The following is an 18,747-nucleotide window of genomic DNA, read 5'->3' on the forward strand; positions in this document are numbered from 1 at the left end:
TGAGAGAGAGGGAGAGCTCACTTGCTCTCACGGCAGCAAGGGAGGGGCAGAGAGACAGGGAAAGAGAGAGAGTCCCAAGCAGGCTCCACACTGTCATCGCAGAATCCAATGTGGGACTTGAACTCATGTGCTGTGAGATACGTGTCAAGAGGCAGACACATGGAGTGCCTGCGTGGTTCAGTTGGTTAAGCATCTGACCAGCTCAGATTATGATCTCACGGTTCATGGGTTCGAGCCCCATGTTGGACTCTGTGCTGACAGCTCAGAGCCTGGAGCCTGCTTCGGATTCTGTGTCTCCCTCTCTCTCTGCCACGCCCCTGGAAGTGGAATGCTCTGTCTCTCTCTCTCTCAAATAAATAAACATTAAAAAAAATTTTTTTAAAGGCAGTGGGGAGGGTGCCTGGATGGCTCAATTGGTTCAGCGTCAGGCTCTTGATTTTGGCTCATATCATGATTTCCCAGTTCCTGGGATCATGCCCCTCATCCTGCTCTGTGCGGACAGTATGGAGCCTGCTTGGGATTCTGTCCTCCTCTCTTTGCCCCTCCCCCATTCTCTCTCTCTCTCTCTCTCTCTGTCTCTCTCTCTCTCTCTCTCTCTCAAAAATAAATAAACTTTTTTGTAAAGGCAGACACAAAAATAGGTGCCATATGATTCTATTTATAAGAAGTTCAACAAAAGAAAAAATGATGATAATTTTGATGGTGTAATTTAATTATCATCAAAATAGTGATTAGCCTGGCAGAGGATGAGGAGTGGGAAGAATTTACTGGAGGGGGAAGAGGGCAGTATCATCACATATGTATATTCCCATGTAGATACTACCCAGATCAAGATGTGGAAATTTCCAGTGCGGTGCCAAAGCCCTGTGTCTTGATTTGGGGGACGTTATAAGAGAGAAAACACACACACAGTTAATTAAAGTGGATGCACATAAGCAGCTTTAGTTAAGATACCACATTCAGCAAGTACAGAGGCCCGTGAAAGTATAAGCAGATCAATATTTTCATGTTATCCCACCGAAGAGTTGCCCTCAGATAAATACATGGTCTTCCATATTCGTAAAATACCAAAGATTTTGTCAGTCACAATTGTTTTGAAAAATTCACTGTTCTAAGCCTGTTGCTTGTGATAAGTTTGTATGAAATACATAAGACTTATCTCACTGTATTACATGTAAAAAGTTATGATAACTTATTGATTCTGAGATGCGTGTCATTGTCATATCTCAACACTCCAAACTGCAGTGTGTCTTACAGTCAATAGTGTATCACAGTTTAATTGGCAACATCTTTTTACTTCTTAATAGTATATAAATTAACGATGCTTCTAATAATGGAGAACATCTTAGCTTCGATTAAGTTAGGTTGGCAGGCCTGTTTCCCGAGTTTTACTCTTGCCATACACATTGTAAAAATCATGAGCTCACAAATACAACATTAGTTCATTCTTTCTTCAGTGGAAATTGCAATGCAACGGTCTCCCCTTATCCACTGTTTCACCTTCCACTGCTTCAGTTACCCTCAGTCAGCCATGGTCTCGAAGCAGTGATTCTGACTTAGCGTCAGAAGGTCAGCAGCGGTGACCTTAGATCACAGTGCCTACTTGATTACCTCACTTCATCTCATCAGACAGGCATTGTACCATCTCTCATTGTCATCTTAAGAAGAAAGGTGAGTCCAGTGCAATGAGGTATTTTGAAAGAGAGACCACATTCATGTAACTTTTATTACAGTATGTTATCACTGCTCTATTTTATCAGGGGTTATTGGTGTTAAATCTCTCACTGTGCGTAATTTATTAATTTAACATAGGTATGTAGGTATAGGATAAAACAGAGCATATGTAGGGTTCAGTACTATCCACAGTTTCAGGCATTCTTTGGGGTCTTGGACCACATATCCCAAGGATGAGGGCAGGACTACAGTAGATGTATAAAGCAATAGATTCCTTCTAATACAAATTAACGTTTTGGTAGTAGATTTTAAAAGGATTAACAAATGCCGAGGTCTGTAGAAGTCAGACAGGGACTAAACTAGTGAAGCAGGCCAGGAGGTAATGATACATGCTGGGGTCCTGCGAGTGGTGGGCATTACAAAAGGGCCCCGGTGGCTTAGCACCAGACAAGTGTGGCTGTTCGAGAATGCTGATGAACCAGCTCTTCTGGTTTTTTTGAGAGAAGCCAAAAAATCCAATTTGTTGTATGAAATTTCCTGACCTGTAAATGTTGGCTCAGATGGAAACCATGCCTGTAGGCTGATTCTAGCCCAAGGGATACAGGCACATGACATCTGGCTGAATGTAAGCTCCTATGTCATCCTGGCTAGAATGTAACCTCTACAAGAGCAGGAATCTCTGTTTTGTTTGATGAGTATCACAAATGTCTAAAATGATACCCAGTACATAGTAGGTGCTCAAGAAGTGTATGTTTTATGAATAAATGAAACTAGGTAGCATTATGTCTCTTCAACCCACGCAGAACAATGCATAGAAAAATGAAAATGTGCTGAATTTTTTCAAATGCAGTTTCTGATTTTCCTTTTTTGCTGTTGACTCACCAATTCCTACCTAACACTCAGACCTCAGCTCATGTCCTTTTTTGAAAGCCCCTTTCCTAACAGCCCTCCTCTCCCTGCCCCTTCCTCCACCCTGGGTCTGATGTAGTCATCACTCCTGGGCTCCCTCGCACTTGGTGCTGGCCTCCACCGTGCTCCTTCCACCTCCTGTGTGCCCTGATTACTACTCATCTTATGTCCCATGGGCTGAAAGCTTCTTGAGGGCAGGCTGGTCTCTGATTTTTTATCCCTCAGCATAAAGTAACCATTTAACAACGTTTGTTAACTTCATTGTTTTGGTGGTATTGAATTGTAAAAGGAAAGAACCCTGATGTTTCCTCTATTACTATGCTTTTCCTTTTCCAAGCTTTCAGTTCTGCACAAATGTCCCACAGCTGCCCCACTGCTAGACTCAGCAGATGTTTTTGGACTCTGTTAGGACCAAGTCACAGCCCTGACCTGCAAAGGTTAACAGTCTGAGCAAAGAGAACTATGTAAAGCACTGTGCGTTGAATTTCATGATAAAGGAAAAAACAGTACTATGAGAATATGGAGGGCATTCATTATGATTTAGGGATTCTGGAAAGGATTTAGAACCCTGCCCAAGGTTTACATGGAGGGGAGGCATTTTCTCATACATCAGGGAGTAGTTCTCAGAACAACCACTCAATTGCTGTGCTTCCCAGATTACAGAATGGTATGTGTACATGTCCGGGCACCCTCCCAAGAGGGCACACTCCCTCTTGACAGAAAGAAGACATTGATGACTTTCTAAAAGTGGGGGAAGGACAGAAAACATATGACAGGGGAACAGGTGAAGAATATCAGTAGGTGCTCACTTCCCATTCAAACATGTTGGTAATGACAAGAAATAGAACTCAGAGGAGGTAGTGTGCTTTTTCAAGGTCAGAAAGACCTATATGTTTTCAAATCAGAGAGTAAAGAATTATGAGGGTAGACAGGATTACAAGATAGCTAAAAGGTAAATGCTGGGGGGCGCCTGGGTGGCGCAGTCGGTTAAGCGTCCGACTTCAGCCAGGTCACGATCTCGCGGTCCGGGAGTTCGAGCCCCGCGTCAGGCTCTGGGCTGATGGCTCAGAGCCTGGAGCCTGTTTCTGATTCTGTGTCTCCCTCTCTCTCTGCCCCTCCCCCGTTCATGCTCTGTCTCTCTCTGTCCCAAAAATAAATAAACGTTGAAAAAAAAAAAAATAAAAAAAAAAAAAAAAAAAAAAGGTAAATGCTGGAATAAGAACTTTTAGGTCATGAAGGCATGGGAGTTACAAGGGAGGGGGATTGCATTTAGTATAAAAAAATAAATAAATAAATGTTGGGCACCTGGGTAGTTTAGTTGGTTAAGCATCTGACTTCACCTCAGGTCATGATCTCATGGTTCGTGGGTTCAAGCCCCATGTCAGGCTGTGTGCTGACAGCTCAGAGCCTGGAGCCTGCTTCAGATTCTGTGTCTCCCTCTCTCGCTGCCCCTCCCCTGCTCACATTCTCTCTCTCTCTCTCTCTCTCTCTCTCTCTCTCTCTCTCTCTCAAAAGTAAATAAACATTAAAACAGAAAATAAGTGTTGGGGCACCTGAGTGGCTCAGTTCGTTAGGTGACCAACTTCGGCTCAGGTCATGGTCCCCAAGTTCGTGAGTTCAAGCCCCATGTCAGGGTGTGCTGACCGCTCAGAGCCTGGAGCCTGTTTCAGATTCTGTGTCACCCTTTCTCTCTGCCCCTCCCCTGCTCGTGCTCTGTCTCTCTCGCTCTCAAAAATAAAATAAACATTGAACAAAATTTTTTTAATAAAAGAAATGTTAAATTTAGGAAATAGACTGTCTTAATGAGAGGGTGAGATCACAATATTAGGTTGATCACAGCCTAATATGTACCCTGATGCCATTTGAGAGTCATTTAGAATACATATGTGTATGTACTCTGACTGAGTCCAAAAAGGATCAGAGGTGGGCCCCCTGAAGAGAACTGTACAGATTTCTGGAAATTAAGTGAGTTTCACAAGATTTTCTATTATTGTTTAATACTTCCCTTTCAGAAACAAAATTAAAGTCAAGCAAATCATGTTTGTGGATTTAGTCCTTCCGCGACTATTTAAAGGCTACGTACTAAGTATAGGCACTGACCAAGAGACTAAACTGTGTTTAATTTTATCCCTGTCTCCCCACCCCCACCCCAGTCCTCTTTCTGGAGGAGTAAAAACACAAGCCATGGTTATCTATGGTTAGAGCAACTTTGGCTGTTCTTGATACATAAAGCTAGGGTATTGGAAATTTTCTAACCAGGGCAGCTTTAACAATAAAATTACTGCTTTTTTTTTTCTTTCAAGTAATTCTCAAGAGTTTATTGTTCATGATGTGAACCTAGCCAGAAATGGTCTCTTCCCTCTTTTATAATCATAAATCTTGCACTGGGGAGATAAAGTGTGATGGTATCTTTGTGAGTGCGATTTACTTAAATAGTCACACTTTGTGTATGAGTGGACACCATGCGAACAAATGGATACATTAAAATTGGACAGCACTTAAAGAGATTTAATAATTCATCCTATTGCCTCTGCAAATAAAAGAACCAAAGCCCCGTTTATGCAATTGCTAAAATATGGCAGATAATGATGCATTCATGTTTAATATTACTAATAAATTTGAAAATTCACATTTTTATTGATAAACATTTTCTTGAAATGCAGTCTAGGCAGACAGATTGTTAAATTTAAGTACTTTATAAATGAGATTTGTAGATAGTGATGCGATTAGTGGCAGTGCTGTGTCGAGAGCTATCTACAACCTTACCTGCACTCCTAAGCACTCAGCAATGAGTTTCGTATTTCACTTTTATGTGCAACCAAATTGCACACAATTTTAGGGGAAAAATTAGCATGGTAAGAGTAATGATCATTGTAAATATTGTGCTTCTCCTTGTTGACTTAAATTACATGCTAACAGTATTTTGGAAAAATATTTCTGTTAGTCTAGCTTAGTATATTGAATTTTTTTGCCAGTGGAATTTATATATAGAAGAAATACATAAATGTTCTATAAGATTATGTCTTTGAAATACACACCAAAAAGAAAAAAGGCATGTTATACAGTCCACACAGTTTGAGATCCAAAATTATTTTTATTCATTGGAAGCCATAAAATCTCATTAATATTTCTATCTGCATAGGCTTTAATAAAATATTGTGTAGCTCAAGATGCCCAAAGAATTATTTCCTCTTTGGGTTAGTTATCTCCAAAATTTCAAAAAATTTTTGACAGAAATATATCCATACCTTATAAGACACTACATAATATTTCAGCATTCATCTTAAAATAGCATAGCATGCCAAGATATATTTTTCGCAGTGAAAATTTGTCCATACAGAAGTCATAGTGATTGCCCTCTGTATTGACTGGAAAATATGATTTTCTGAATTTTATTTTGTATCATTGGTGGACTTTATGTATCATTCTTTTTTCCCAAGATTCCAGAAGTTTATTTCATTAGAGATCCCCATACGTTCCTTCTTACCAAGGACTTTATTAAGGTATACATGCTGTATTCAGTGTTAAAAGTGTTCTTTGGTCTTCGCTGCATGCATGCACTCACAGGTTTAACATTTCCACATTTAACCCCAGCTTCTAAATAAGAATAGTGACTTGGTTAACGGAAGCATGTTTGGAAGGAGAAGCAAAGCTTGTCTACAAAATACTAACACTTGGATGATTCTGCACCCCGAGAGAAGAGCGCCTGGTGAATTTTCTGGACTTCTTTCATGGCTGACTTGGGATACACTTGCATTGTCAGAGAGTGTGTTGACCTCTCTGGTTGATGCATATTGATTGTGACAGTCACTCTCCTTCCCCTGCAGGCCATGGAGGCACAGATACAGAACTTTGGACAGACGCCATCTCAGTTGCTTATTGAGCCACATCCACCTCGGAGCTCAGCCATGCACCTGGTAAGACGTAGCAGCTTGCTGAAAGTTTTCCGCTTTCTTTGTACCTGGGTACAGGTCAAATAAAACAGTGATTTTAGCAGCATTTTTAAAGGCTTCTCAAAATATTGGTCAACTCTGCAGGCTTCAGTATGTGCTGATGCCCTATGGAGAAACAGAAGGGAGTGCAATTCTTACCTTTAAGTTCTGCAACGCTAGCCTAATTTGGGATTCACAAAAACAGCCCTCTTCTCTGACTCTATGTGCCTCTGCATAAACTCATTCATATGCATACAGGCACCAAAATTAGATTTGATTTACAAAGTAGGATGAAAATGTAATATAAACACAATATGATATTGCCCAATTTAATCTTTTGGGACAAGGTGGAGTAGGGGGGAGGTAGTTCGTTTTAAGAAAAGGAAAGACACATAAAGGTAATTTGTAGTCACTGCAGAGAGGCAGTGGAGTTAAGAACAAGGGCTCCAGAGCCACTTGGGTCAAACGCCGGTACTGCCTCTGGCTGGGGAATGACTTGGGCAAGGTATTCAACCTCCCTGTTGATGTTTCAGCATCCGTTACGTGAAAGTAAAAATACCATTTGCCCTCAGAATGTCATGACTTCACACTGGAAAGCACTTAGACCAGCACCTGGAGTACAATACATTCTCAGTAAATGTTAGCTGGTGTCATCATCGTCATTAGCTACTCATACTAAAACTTTTATTCCAGTTTTACAAGGGAAAAGGTAACATTCTTTTCATTCTAATCTGAATTTTCAAGGCTCCCTTTTCATAACAAGACAGCCCTTTTTCAGTTTACTAGCAAAGTGTATTACATTTCCCTCTTTAGTTTGAAAATGGTAATTTTTTTTTCTGAGAAACTTCTTTTTTTAATTTTTTTCATGTTTATTTTTTATTTTTGAGAGAAACAGAGAGACAAAGTGCAAGAAGGGGAGGGACAGGGAGAGAGGGAGACACAGAATCCAAAGCAGGCTTCAGGCTCTTAGCTGTGAGCACAGAGCCCAATGCAGGTCTCAAACTCACAAACCACAAGATCATGACCAGAGCTGAAGTTGAACGCTTAAACAACTGAGCCACCCAGGTGCCCCCTGGGAAACTTCTTTAGAAGGAACTTATTTTTTAAACTGTGGCTTTTTACTATTATTTTTTAAACTGAAGTGAAAAATGCTTGAAGAAAAGTTCATCTGTTTCTCTAGGTAATTATCAAGGCAGCAAGTATCCTAATTTTGGGGTAAGAGCTCTGAAATATGGTTCATAAATATGTGCAAACAAATTTATAAGCTGTTCAGACCTTTAATTTATTTTATCAGTTACTTAACACATTTGTATTGAGTTCCTTCTGTGTGTCAGGCATGACGCTAAGCATTGGCAATACAGAGGTGACCGCATATTCTAGACCTTCAAGGAATCGATAGTCAAACTCCTAGTGAAACACGTAAATAAATGTGTTTGTGTGAAACCATGTTTTTTCTCTCTCCAATGGCTCAGTTTCAGCACCCTTGAGTAGTCACTAATGAACTCTTCGGATTGAAATTGGTCCTTGTGTGTGTGAGAAAGCAGAAAGGTTGTCACCAAGCACGCTGTTCCATACAAACACGCAGTCCCAGTGTAGACGTGGGGATGTGGCCTTGGAGCCTCAAGCCTTGAAACGAAGCATTTTTAATAAACTGTCCAAGAGAATATCTCTAACACTTTATTGTATGAAATGCTTTGGCAGGAGAGTTTTATTCCCGTGTTAGTTGTCTCTGTTTAATAATAATAATAAAAATACTTATCCTGGAGAAATGCCCAGTCAGGATTCATTGCTTTCCTGGGGAACATTGTTAGAGACTAAATTGGCATGGAACTGTTCATAAAGGAAACGTAGGCCTCGCAAGTTCGTGGAGCAGACGATTCATATGTGTAGAAAACAATTACAAAACATTTATGAAAGCTAAATCGTGGTTATTTCCAGCATCCCTATTTTGTGTTTTTGATGCAGTAATGTGTTGCAGTGTTTTATAGTGCTGAAACAGTAGGACGTTATAACGTCTACTTTCTATCAAGTCACATGCTAGAGTTTGAAAACGCAGATTAAGAGAAGAAAGGGGGCAGCCCTCAAGGAAGCACCCAGTCTAGAAGGGGAAAGGGGGTGTTGACTGTACCCAGTCAGTACTGCCCCAGCAGAGATGTGTACAGACCTCTGACAGGGAAGGCTCTTCGCTTTTAATGATTTAGGTTGGAGCCAGGAGCCCAGATCAACCAGGTAAAAAATGCAAGTACCGACCAGTTCACCTTATCGTTCATGGAGACGTTGTCAGTAACCAATTTTTCCACCAAACTGATGTTTTCGCGACGCCGACCAATTTATTCTACATCACACGACAGATCTGTAAGCGAACTTCTCACACCGCGGTCGGGCGATACTTAAATTGAGACTGGCCGTTAATGCTTCGATGTCCCCTGCCAGCGACCACACCGAGTCCTTGCCCTTCTCCCTGCGCCGTCCCCAGAGGATGCAAGTTCACCTTGCTTTGCTCCCTGCTCGTGCTGGCCTTGTCTGTGCTTACCTCCATCTCCCCAGAGCTCTCACTAACCATGTCATCCCTTTTGTCTCCTTCTGCCCTCTTCCCTTTCTATTCAACAGTGTTTCCTTCCACAGAGTCCACTCATGTTTAAAGATCAGATGCAACAGGATGTGATCATGGTGCTGAAGTTCCCGTCCAATTCTCCGGTGACCCACGTGGCAGCCAACACCTTGCCCCACCTGACCATCCCTGCGGTGGTGACCGTGACCTGCAGCCGACTGTTTGCAGTGAATCGATGGCATAACACAGTAGGTAAGCAGGCATCTAAGCAGGTGACTTACGGAAGGTGTCTTACGAGCTGCAGTTAAGTTAAGGTAAGGTAAGAGTGCTGAGGGCTACCTAATATGCCAGATCGTCTACAAAAAGCAGTAGAGCAAATAATTGCCAAACCTGACGAAGTGAGTCTTGTGTGTCTTACTCACTACTGCTATATGTTAGGGCCTCGCCTCACAGAATGCTTGGCCACTGGTTAAGTAGTCAATAAATATTTGATGAATTAAAGCCGTTCTACAAATAATTCAGGTCCTCCCACCCTCCTGTACCTCAGCCCTGCAAACAAACAAACAAACAAAAACACTTTTATCCCATATTAAATGAAAGTGAGTTTGAATCTGGATTTCCTAGATGCTGGTTTCGAAATCTTTTTCTTCCACCTAATTTATTTAGCAAATATTTGGCCACTGTGTGTCACATAGTCACGAGCACTGGGAGAACAGGAGTGAACAAGACAGACCCCACTTTCCTCCTTGGGTGGAACTGAGAGTCTTTGAGAAAAGACAACATCTAAATTGTTCAGTGATTTCCCGCATGGTTTCTTTAAGCGCATTCCTGAAAGTTCCGGCTAGTACATCTTGAAGTGATATAATTCTGGTGTCACAACTAGACGTATTAATACTTACCTAACCAGGACAGAAATGGATGTGACCAAATGATTTATTTGGCCAAATTCACCCCTTAAGGTCTCCCTGGAAGCCTATCTCCAGGGCTAAATGGATGAGTCCATGGTGAATTAACCTGACATTTCCTCTTCTACTGACTTCTGTATTCCTCTGAAAAATGGTATCATTTATATCATAACTTAATCTTCTAAGAGGTTCTAAATGCACTTATTTTATATTTATTGCTGATACTCTCAACATGAAGTATAACTACTTCCATTTGATCAGAAATATGCAACAAACATCTTAAGAAAAAAATATAACTATTATCCATGGTAGTCTTAGCCTTTAGAAATGTTTTGCACTGAGAAAAAAACTACAAAGGATTCATTTTTTCGCTAGCATTGTTCAAAAGTATTATATATGTTATATAATCACATGTAAAAAATTATGACTAATGAACTCAATCAAGCCCTAAATATTAATCCTCTAAAAGTAGCTTTTCCTGAGCTTAAGGTCTTAGGTGTGTGTCATTTCTACTTACCTTCAACTGACTTGTCATATATTGAGTGAAGCTGGGAGCCCCATCTCCCCCTCTGCCCTGGCCTAGGTGAGCCCGGCCATGCTCACACCCACCACTACGTGCAGGCACAGCCTTTCTTAGATTTCAGGCTCCTTGGTTGCCCGGAAATCTTAGCTCTCTGACGGGTTCAAGAAATGTTATGATCTTCTATTTTGTGCTGTTTTTTCATGTTGTTAGAATGAGAACAAGACTCTTTTCAGCTTTCCACATCTCCGTGGAAACCAGGAGTCCCTGTTGTGATGATTTCTTTTGAGAGTATCTACAAAGATGTGTAGTATGACAGTCATTCTTACAACAATTTGCCAAATAACTTCTAAACCATACTTTTCCACAATCATCATGAAACACTGCATCTTAGGAAATTCCCCCTTTCCAAGAATTTTATGGTAGTTTTCTCCTTCTGTTTAAACTTTAGGCCTCAGAGGAGCTCCAGGATACTCCTTGGACCAAGCACATCATCTTCCTATTGAAATGGACCCCTTAATCGGTACGCTAACCACAAAAATACATTTTCATGAATGCTGGCTGTGCACAGATTCCTGTGCACTTACTACAAAAGACAGTCGAATGGCAATTTTTCTGCCATAAAATTAATGTGCAAATAATATGAAATTACCATCAAGGGGCTGTGTAAATCATATGCCATCTAACAACTTTTTGGTATTTACGACAATTATTTGTGGCATTTTCTTGATATTTTAGGAGGTTGTTTAAGTTGGTTCTAAACAAGGCAAATCATTCCGAACTGTCCTTTCTTTCTGCCTAAACTATTCTTTGACAACTTTATATTATTTGAAATAGGTAAGGCCTCAAAAAAAATTATTAAAGCGGGGGGGCACCTGGGTGGCTCAGTCGGTTAAGCGTGCGACTTTGGCTCAGGTCATGATCTCACGGTTTGTGAGTTCGAGCCCCGCGTCAGGCTCTGTGCTGACAGCTCAGAGCCTGGAGTCTGCCTTGGATTCTGTGTCCCTCTCTCGCCATGCCCCTCGCTCATGCTCTGTCTCGCTCTCTCTCTCAAGAATAAATAAAACATTTAAAAAATTTTAAAAATAAAAAAATTATCGAAGGAAACTAATATGAAGGACATCTTTTCTAAAAATCTCCATTCAACAGGGCCAACTTTTTTAAATTAAATATTTCATATGAATTGCAAACTATGAGCTGTAACTCTTTGCAACAGATAATGGAAATATTTTAAAATCACATACATATTTATTAGCATGGGATCCTGAGCAAGCCCCTTAATTTTTCTAGGCCTCAGTTTCCTATCTGCAAGATGGCTGATCATGATGTTTGTTCTGCCTTTCTCATGGGATCATATAGAGAACTAAATTAGAAAAGAGTTGAAAATGGTATGAAATATTATAAATCCATATACAAGTTTTGGTATTCTTTTCTTAGATTAATTCACCCTTCATCTCTGAACCCAGAAATAAATTAAAAGGTGGCCAGTTCAGTTAGTTACTTATACCCCTACACAAAATAGCATTTACATGTCTATGGGAAATTATAAGGTTTAGGACTAGGAATATTTTTAGAGTCTAGTCCAACTATTCCTTTGTCCGAGAGACTTCAACAATGTCACATACAGCTAGAAGGTAATCATGGAAAAATTAGCAACTCTATTCTAATTAATCAAGACCAATTATGCAGTTTTCAAGTGACTCAGAACCTTTGATTTTCTTTTCCTTTCCTACCTTTTTGTTGTTGTTGTTCCATTTTGGGGGGCTTACCTCCCTAGTCGTTATTATTGTACCGTTAGAGGGAATCCACAAAGAGTGGCACTTCAGTCTAATTGGCGTTAGAGAATGCGGGTGATCTCCTACGTCTGCATCTTCTGTTTAAGAATTCAGCCCAGGGATTTCGCCTGAAAGGACAGAGCAGAACACGGGACAGGCTGGCATGCAGACAGGCACTGGGGAAATCAGACGGTGTCTCCGAGTTCCTGACTTTATTCAGATTCAGTCCCAGCGCTGTCCCCTGATTCTCTGCCTGTCTCTTTCCTCCCCAATCCTTCTCCCATGTTTTTTATTCCTCTCCTCCCCTGCCAGCCCATTCTGGAAAGGCCTTCTGTTTGTTGACAATCCAGGTCTTTAAGGCTGCTGACCTAAAGCTCCCTGTGGGGCTGCCCACATAACAACATCCCATGCTCAAACCCTTCCCCCTTTTCTCTTTCCACATGAGTTGTAAATGCCATCAGAAAATGACAGATTGGGGCAAATATTAAGACTTTTTTTTTTCCTTACATACCATACTTCACATAATGTTCATTCCTCCTTTATTGTGGAACTTGTTAGACACTAATGAACTTGTGCATAGTGAACATGGATACAATTAAATGCTTTCAAATATTTTTTACTTTATTTTAAATTCATTATCTGAATTCTTCATATTGTTGTTATTTATTGGTGGAGAAAGAACTTAAATTTCTGACAACTTTTAAATATGTAATATGGTTCATAAATAGCCACTGCTGCTAAAAAAAAAAAAAAAAAAAAAAAAAAAAAGCTTATGTTCCTCATGGGGAAATGTTAAAAATCTTAATAATCTTATAAGCCTCAAAAACCCATTTCTAGATAAATGAAGCATAAAAATATTCCTCCTGTAAGTGTTTGATGAAACTCTTGTGGAGTCCTTCTTTAAATTCTCTTTTCCATTTATGTTTAGCCAATAACTCTGGTGTGAACAAACGGCAGATCACAGACCTTGTTGACCAGAGTATACAAATCAATGCACATTGTTTTGTGGTCACAGCAGATAATCGCTATATTCTTATCTGTGGATTCTGGGATAAGAGCTTCAGAGTTTACTCTACAGAAACAGGTAAGCTTAACTATAAAATACCTTATTCCCTTCCAACTGCCTATTGTTCTGTAAAATAAAATCATACTTAATAATGTAGGCATTTTCATCTTGAGTGCCAAGATCCAAATTAAATGTTCACATTATAAGTAACTAGTTATAATGCCATCCATTCCCAAACCTCAGCGTGAGTCCTGATTTCATAGGACAAATAGGACTATGGTCCCTTTCCCAAATCAAATCCAGTAAAAGACCTTAAACCTCCCTCCCCTTAGTCTGACCCAAACCCTGGGGACTAAAAATCACAGTTGTGTTGTTTTAGAAGTCATTTCCTTAAAAATCCCAAGTAACATTCTTGTATTGTTTTTCAGAAGAAATTCAAGAAAGCATCTGTAGCTAAATTTGAATTAGCTTATAAATGTTCACGTTTACAGATTCCCTTTTCACAAATCTAGTAAAGTTAAGCTTATTACCATTTAAAGGAAAATAGCAAATGAATTAAACCCACCCTTTCTGTGTTTCAGGGAAATTAACTCAGATTGTGTTTGGCCACTGGGACGTGGTCACGTGCTTGGCCAGGTCGGAGTCATACATAGGCGGGGACTGCTACATTGTTTCTGGGTCTCGAGATGCTACCCTACTTCTCTGGTACTGGAGTGGGCGACACCATATCATAGGGGACAACCCGAACAGCAGTGAGTATTTGTCTAGAAGCGTCCCCTCAGACAATACATTTATTTAAACATACTTTGCCTTTTTTATTTTTCTAACAGCTTTTCCTGGGGTTGTGAGACTTTTAAAAAAGGAGAGCTTTACGTAGCAAAAATGTTTGTTAGAATGTCACTATGTTCAAAGTACAAACAAGGGCAACCACTGTAACCTTCAACCTGGGAAAAGTCCCAGGTCCCCTCACATTGACCCTCTCTTTGGCAGCCCATCCCCAATCTCCCAATGTCTTTATCCTTCAGAAATCTCTTTCAGTGTCACCTGGTCCATTAAACTTCTTATAACTGCTCTCAACTGAATATACTCTCTCCCTTCTCTGAATTTCCTCAGAGTGCCTCAGTGAGGACACTTCTTACTTTCTACCACACAGTTGAGTAAATATCTGTTTATTCATTTAACAATGATTGAGTACTCCCTTCAGGTTAGGCATTGGGAAGGCAAAAACTGAAGGAGACAATTTCTTTGTGATGGTTCCTGACTATTCTTTATTCACCAGCGCTCCCTAAAATATCCCATAGGAAAAGAATGGGGGCGGACTCCAGAGTAAAATAATTTTAGAAAACTCTGCATATACTCTTATTCTCTAGGTAAGTTCTGAAAGTCTTACACAAATAAATCTGTTGAAATTTGTTTAACCCACTCTGCTCCTGGCAGAATAGTTATTATTCTTTGGAACTGCTGTTCTGAGGAAACACTGAAATGGACTATGAGTCTCTCTCTTTCCATTCTCAGTCTCTGGTTCCTGGCAAAGTGACACACATAATGGTTTTTTCAATAAGTATTGTTAAATGGAGAACTAGATATTGAAGGAAGATGGCGGCTTAGGAGGACGCTGGGCCCACCTCGTCCTGCTGATGACTTAGATTCCACCCACATCTGCCTAAATGGAGAACTAGATAAGAGATTGCCTAGAAATAGTCACTGTTTTTAATTACCAAGGTTTCAATAGTTTCAATGCAAATATTTCCTATAAAATAGAGAATGGTTTCTGGAAAGCGTTGATGATGTCTGGTGCTTAAACCAGGGCGATTCTAATTGTAATTCATACATTGGTCACAGCTTAAAGAATACTCCGAAACCAACTGAAACATGAGTTTGGGTCATATGTACAACAAGACAGAGATAAGAATTTTCCGGGGATGCTGTGTACCTGCCACTAAAATATTGTAAGAGCAGATGAGAAGTACACGAGATGCTCTGTTCCAGCCACGTGGCTAGAGCCTAGCTGAGGATGAAAGCCCAGTTGTATAATCTGTCCACCTTGCCAGTCCCACCCACCCCCGACTCTTACACATTTTGACAGGAATATTGCAAAAATAGGAAATGGCTTTTCATTGCTAGGAGCCAAGGCCCTATCATAGTAGAGAAGAAAATAGAGAAATATATAGAAATATATACGTATGAATGAAGATAGTGGGAGATGAACTAGAGGACCAAATGTTACATGGGGTTTTATTCATGCTGCCCACAGCTGGAGCTGAAGAACAGTAGATGAAGAAACTCAAGGGTACCATGGAATCATGTTTCTTAGCATAGATACCAAATAAGAGAGAGTGTGTGCGTCTTACGTATCAGCCTCTGCTTTAAGTTGTGAACTAAGATGTGATGCTGGTTTGAGGGAAAAAACATTCAGCGTTGCTTGCTTTCCAACCAGCTCAAATAATTAGCTACCATGTCTACATTATAACAAATATACTCCAAATACTAAAAAATTAACCTCCTTATTTATTCTTTTCTATAATATCCCTTAAAAAAAACAGAAACTGCATTTTTAGCAGAATTCTAGTGTATGTGCATGTGTGTGTATGTGCGTATAAGACATTTGATCTACCATTGGTGGCTTTCTTATTCTCAAGCATTGTACGTTATCACATGTATTCTATCCGAATTCATTTTTTCATATTTACACATCTCCTTTATTTTCATAGTAGCGTAGCATCCATTAGAAAAGTTGAATTAAGTAGCAGGCCCGTGTAGTATCTTCCATCTGTATTGATAAAAATTGTAAGTTTTTAAATTAAAAAAATATTTTTAAGAAACGAAATAGTGCTTTTTATTTTAATGGGGCGCCTGGGTGGCGCAGTCGGTTAAGCGTCCGACTTCAGCCAGGTCACGATCTCGCGGTCCGTGAGTTCGAGCCCCGCGTCGGGCTCTGGGCTGATGGCTCAGAGCCTGGAGCCTGTTTCTGATTCTGTGTCTCCCTCTCTCTCTGCCCCTCCCCCGTTCATGCTCTGTCTCTCTCTGTCCCGAAAATAAATAAACGTTGAAAAAAAAAATTAAAAAAAAAAAAAAAAGAAACGAAATAGTGCTTTTTATTTTAAGTTTACTTTGAGAGAGAGCTCAGGCACGCGCAAGTGGGGTAGAAGCAGAGAGAGAGGAGGGAAATAGAGAAAGAATCCTAAGCACGCTCCGTGCTGTCGGTGCAGAGACTGATACGGGACTCCATCCACGAACTGTGAGATCGTGACCTGAGCTGAAGTCAAGAGTCAGATGCTTAACCAGATGAGCCACCCAGGTGCCCCCAGAGTAGTGTTTTAAATTTCTTTCAATAAATCTTCAAAATGAAGCTCAGAAATGATGAAAATGATATTTCCAAAAAGAGGATTTATTTCTTAAAAGCTCCCAGCTGGTAGCCAAGATAAGATATTTTGTATATTGTACTGCTATGAGGTAAAGAGTTTTAATGTTAAATTATAGTAATTATCTGTGTTAGCTACTTTACTTTATATTATTTTCTAATGATCTTTTAAGCCAAGAGATAATTAACCATTGCTGTAGCTTTGGTCCATCAGTTATCAAGAAAAATTAAATATAGTAATATTTGGACTGTTTAAAGTTCCTTACAATGGGAGCTCTCTAAATGAAAATATTTATATTAATCCTTAAGAACAAAACTCTGAACATTGTATTTGTTAAGATGCAGCATTTTATTTAAGCTTTCAATAAAGACAAGATTATCCTTAAGGAATTAAGAATATTATCAAAGCATATTATTTATTATTGCCTCCATTTATAAGAATTTATTTTTGATCAAAACTATTGTCATCATTATGAACATAAACCACTTCCTAAAACCCACTCTGTCAAAACTTGCTTGGACATTTAATATGGACATATATCATAAGGCTTTATTTCATCCACCATCCTTAATATAAGGTGAAAAATTGCTCTTCTAGAATAAACAGCATGATCACCTGAAGTGTTAGTCAAGCAACAAGCACGTATTGAGTGCCTCCTGGGTGCTAGTCCTGCCTTAGCAGCTGAGAATGCCGGGTAGTCAAAGTCTCTGACCTGTGGTTTACAAAAACCTATATTGTACTAATCTCCAAACTCCTTTTTCTGCTTGAACGTACTAAACACATGGAGTATTTATTACACGGATCATAAATTGCCATCAGATAATAATGTTTGGTCTTGTACTATGAAACGTTTAGTCTTCCACCTGGGGGACAAATTGATAATTATGTAAAAACTAGTATCAGCTTCTTACCCTATGAATAATTGTAATAGTAAAAAAAGATTAATAATTGGTCATATTTTGTACTTGATTGACTTGACCGATTTATGACTTTGCCTAATCTGTTGAAACAGCCAACTTAGCAGCACATATATGCATGACTAGAGAGACCACATATATTGGTCCAGCCACTGTTCGTAAAGGCAGCCTCTGCACACACTGAACTGGCGGTCACATGAGGGATCAGCCATGGGTGTTGACATAAACATAGTCCTTGCCATCAGAAAACTCACAGCACGAGAGGAAAGGATTTTTTGCTTCTGTCCCAGTTTAATCTATTCTAGCCACCAATTCACAGGTCAGAGAACCAGGCCGTATGTGTTTTCTATCTTATAATGCATTGCTACTCAAGACGAAAAAGCTCGTTATGTCTAAATTCATATTAAAGTGTGTGACACAATGCCCTTCGGTTTTGAGGGTTGTATATATTAACCTAGACTTGAAGGGGGAAGTCCTAGTGTGAAACATAATATCCCAGTAGCTGTTAGAATCCCGGGATTGGTCGTGGTAAGGACATTGAATTGCTTTGTATGTCAGAGGCCGAATCAGATGTATATTCAGCCCAACATAAAATGATAGGATCCATTTACTCACTTTCTCAAGATTAATTCAGGTGGCTCTCTAATATATTTATGTCTCTTTCTCATTGTCTTTATTCTTTTTTAATGGGTGGCTCTGTTGCTACCAGAGAAAATATTTCTAATGTTTGTGGATTTCTTAGGTAGGTGCAGAAAGAGTTTTATGGTTTCATTGTGTCAAATATATTATCATGACTAATTCAGACGTCTCAGAAATAGTCTTTTCCTAATTATTTTCATAGTTTTAATGAATTTTCTACAAAGACCATGAAAATTTGTACACAGATTATTACAAAGAGTTTCAGACCATAGAAGAAACAGGCAGATGCTGTGTAACATAGGTTACAGTTGAATTATGGTTGTTTTATTAATATATTTTATAATACTAATATCTAGTGTTATTCTTGCAAACTTGTGACTTTGAACATAGAAAATTTTCTTGGAGATTTGAATAGGTCCCTGACTAGATAACGAATTGCAGAGATGTGAGGGACAGATGCTTTCATCTGAAACACTCTTTTGCACAAATTCTGAAACTAATTTGGAAGTGATAAAAATTAATTTGCGCACTTTAATTGGAAGCAGCCTACTGCATGA

At 39.6% G+C, this 18,747-nt stretch overlaps 1 protein-coding gene across 1 annotated transcript in view; it reads left to right on the forward strand.

Moving 5' to 3' along the window:
- Positions 1 to 18,747, forward strand: part of NBEA (neurobeachin) — a 694,460-nt gene that overhangs the window by 661,553 nt on the left and 14,160 nt on the right. Inside the window, 6 exon segments of the mRNA XM_030309029.1 lie at positions 6,024 to 6,086; positions 6,411 to 6,500; positions 9,126 to 9,318; positions 10,943 to 11,014; positions 13,195 to 13,350; positions 13,854 to 14,024. Of these exon segments, the coding sequence (XP_030164889.1) occupies positions 6,024 to 6,086; positions 6,411 to 6,500; positions 9,126 to 9,318; positions 10,943 to 11,014; positions 13,195 to 13,350; positions 13,854 to 14,024 (745 nt within the window).

The sequence above is a fragment of the Lynx canadensis genome, chromosome A1, assembly GCF_007474595.2.
Source record: "Lynx canadensis isolate LIC74 chromosome A1, mLynCan4.pri.v2, whole genome shotgun sequence".
Taxonomy (NCBI): domain Eukaryota; kingdom Metazoa; phylum Chordata; class Mammalia; order Carnivora; family Felidae; genus Lynx; species Lynx canadensis.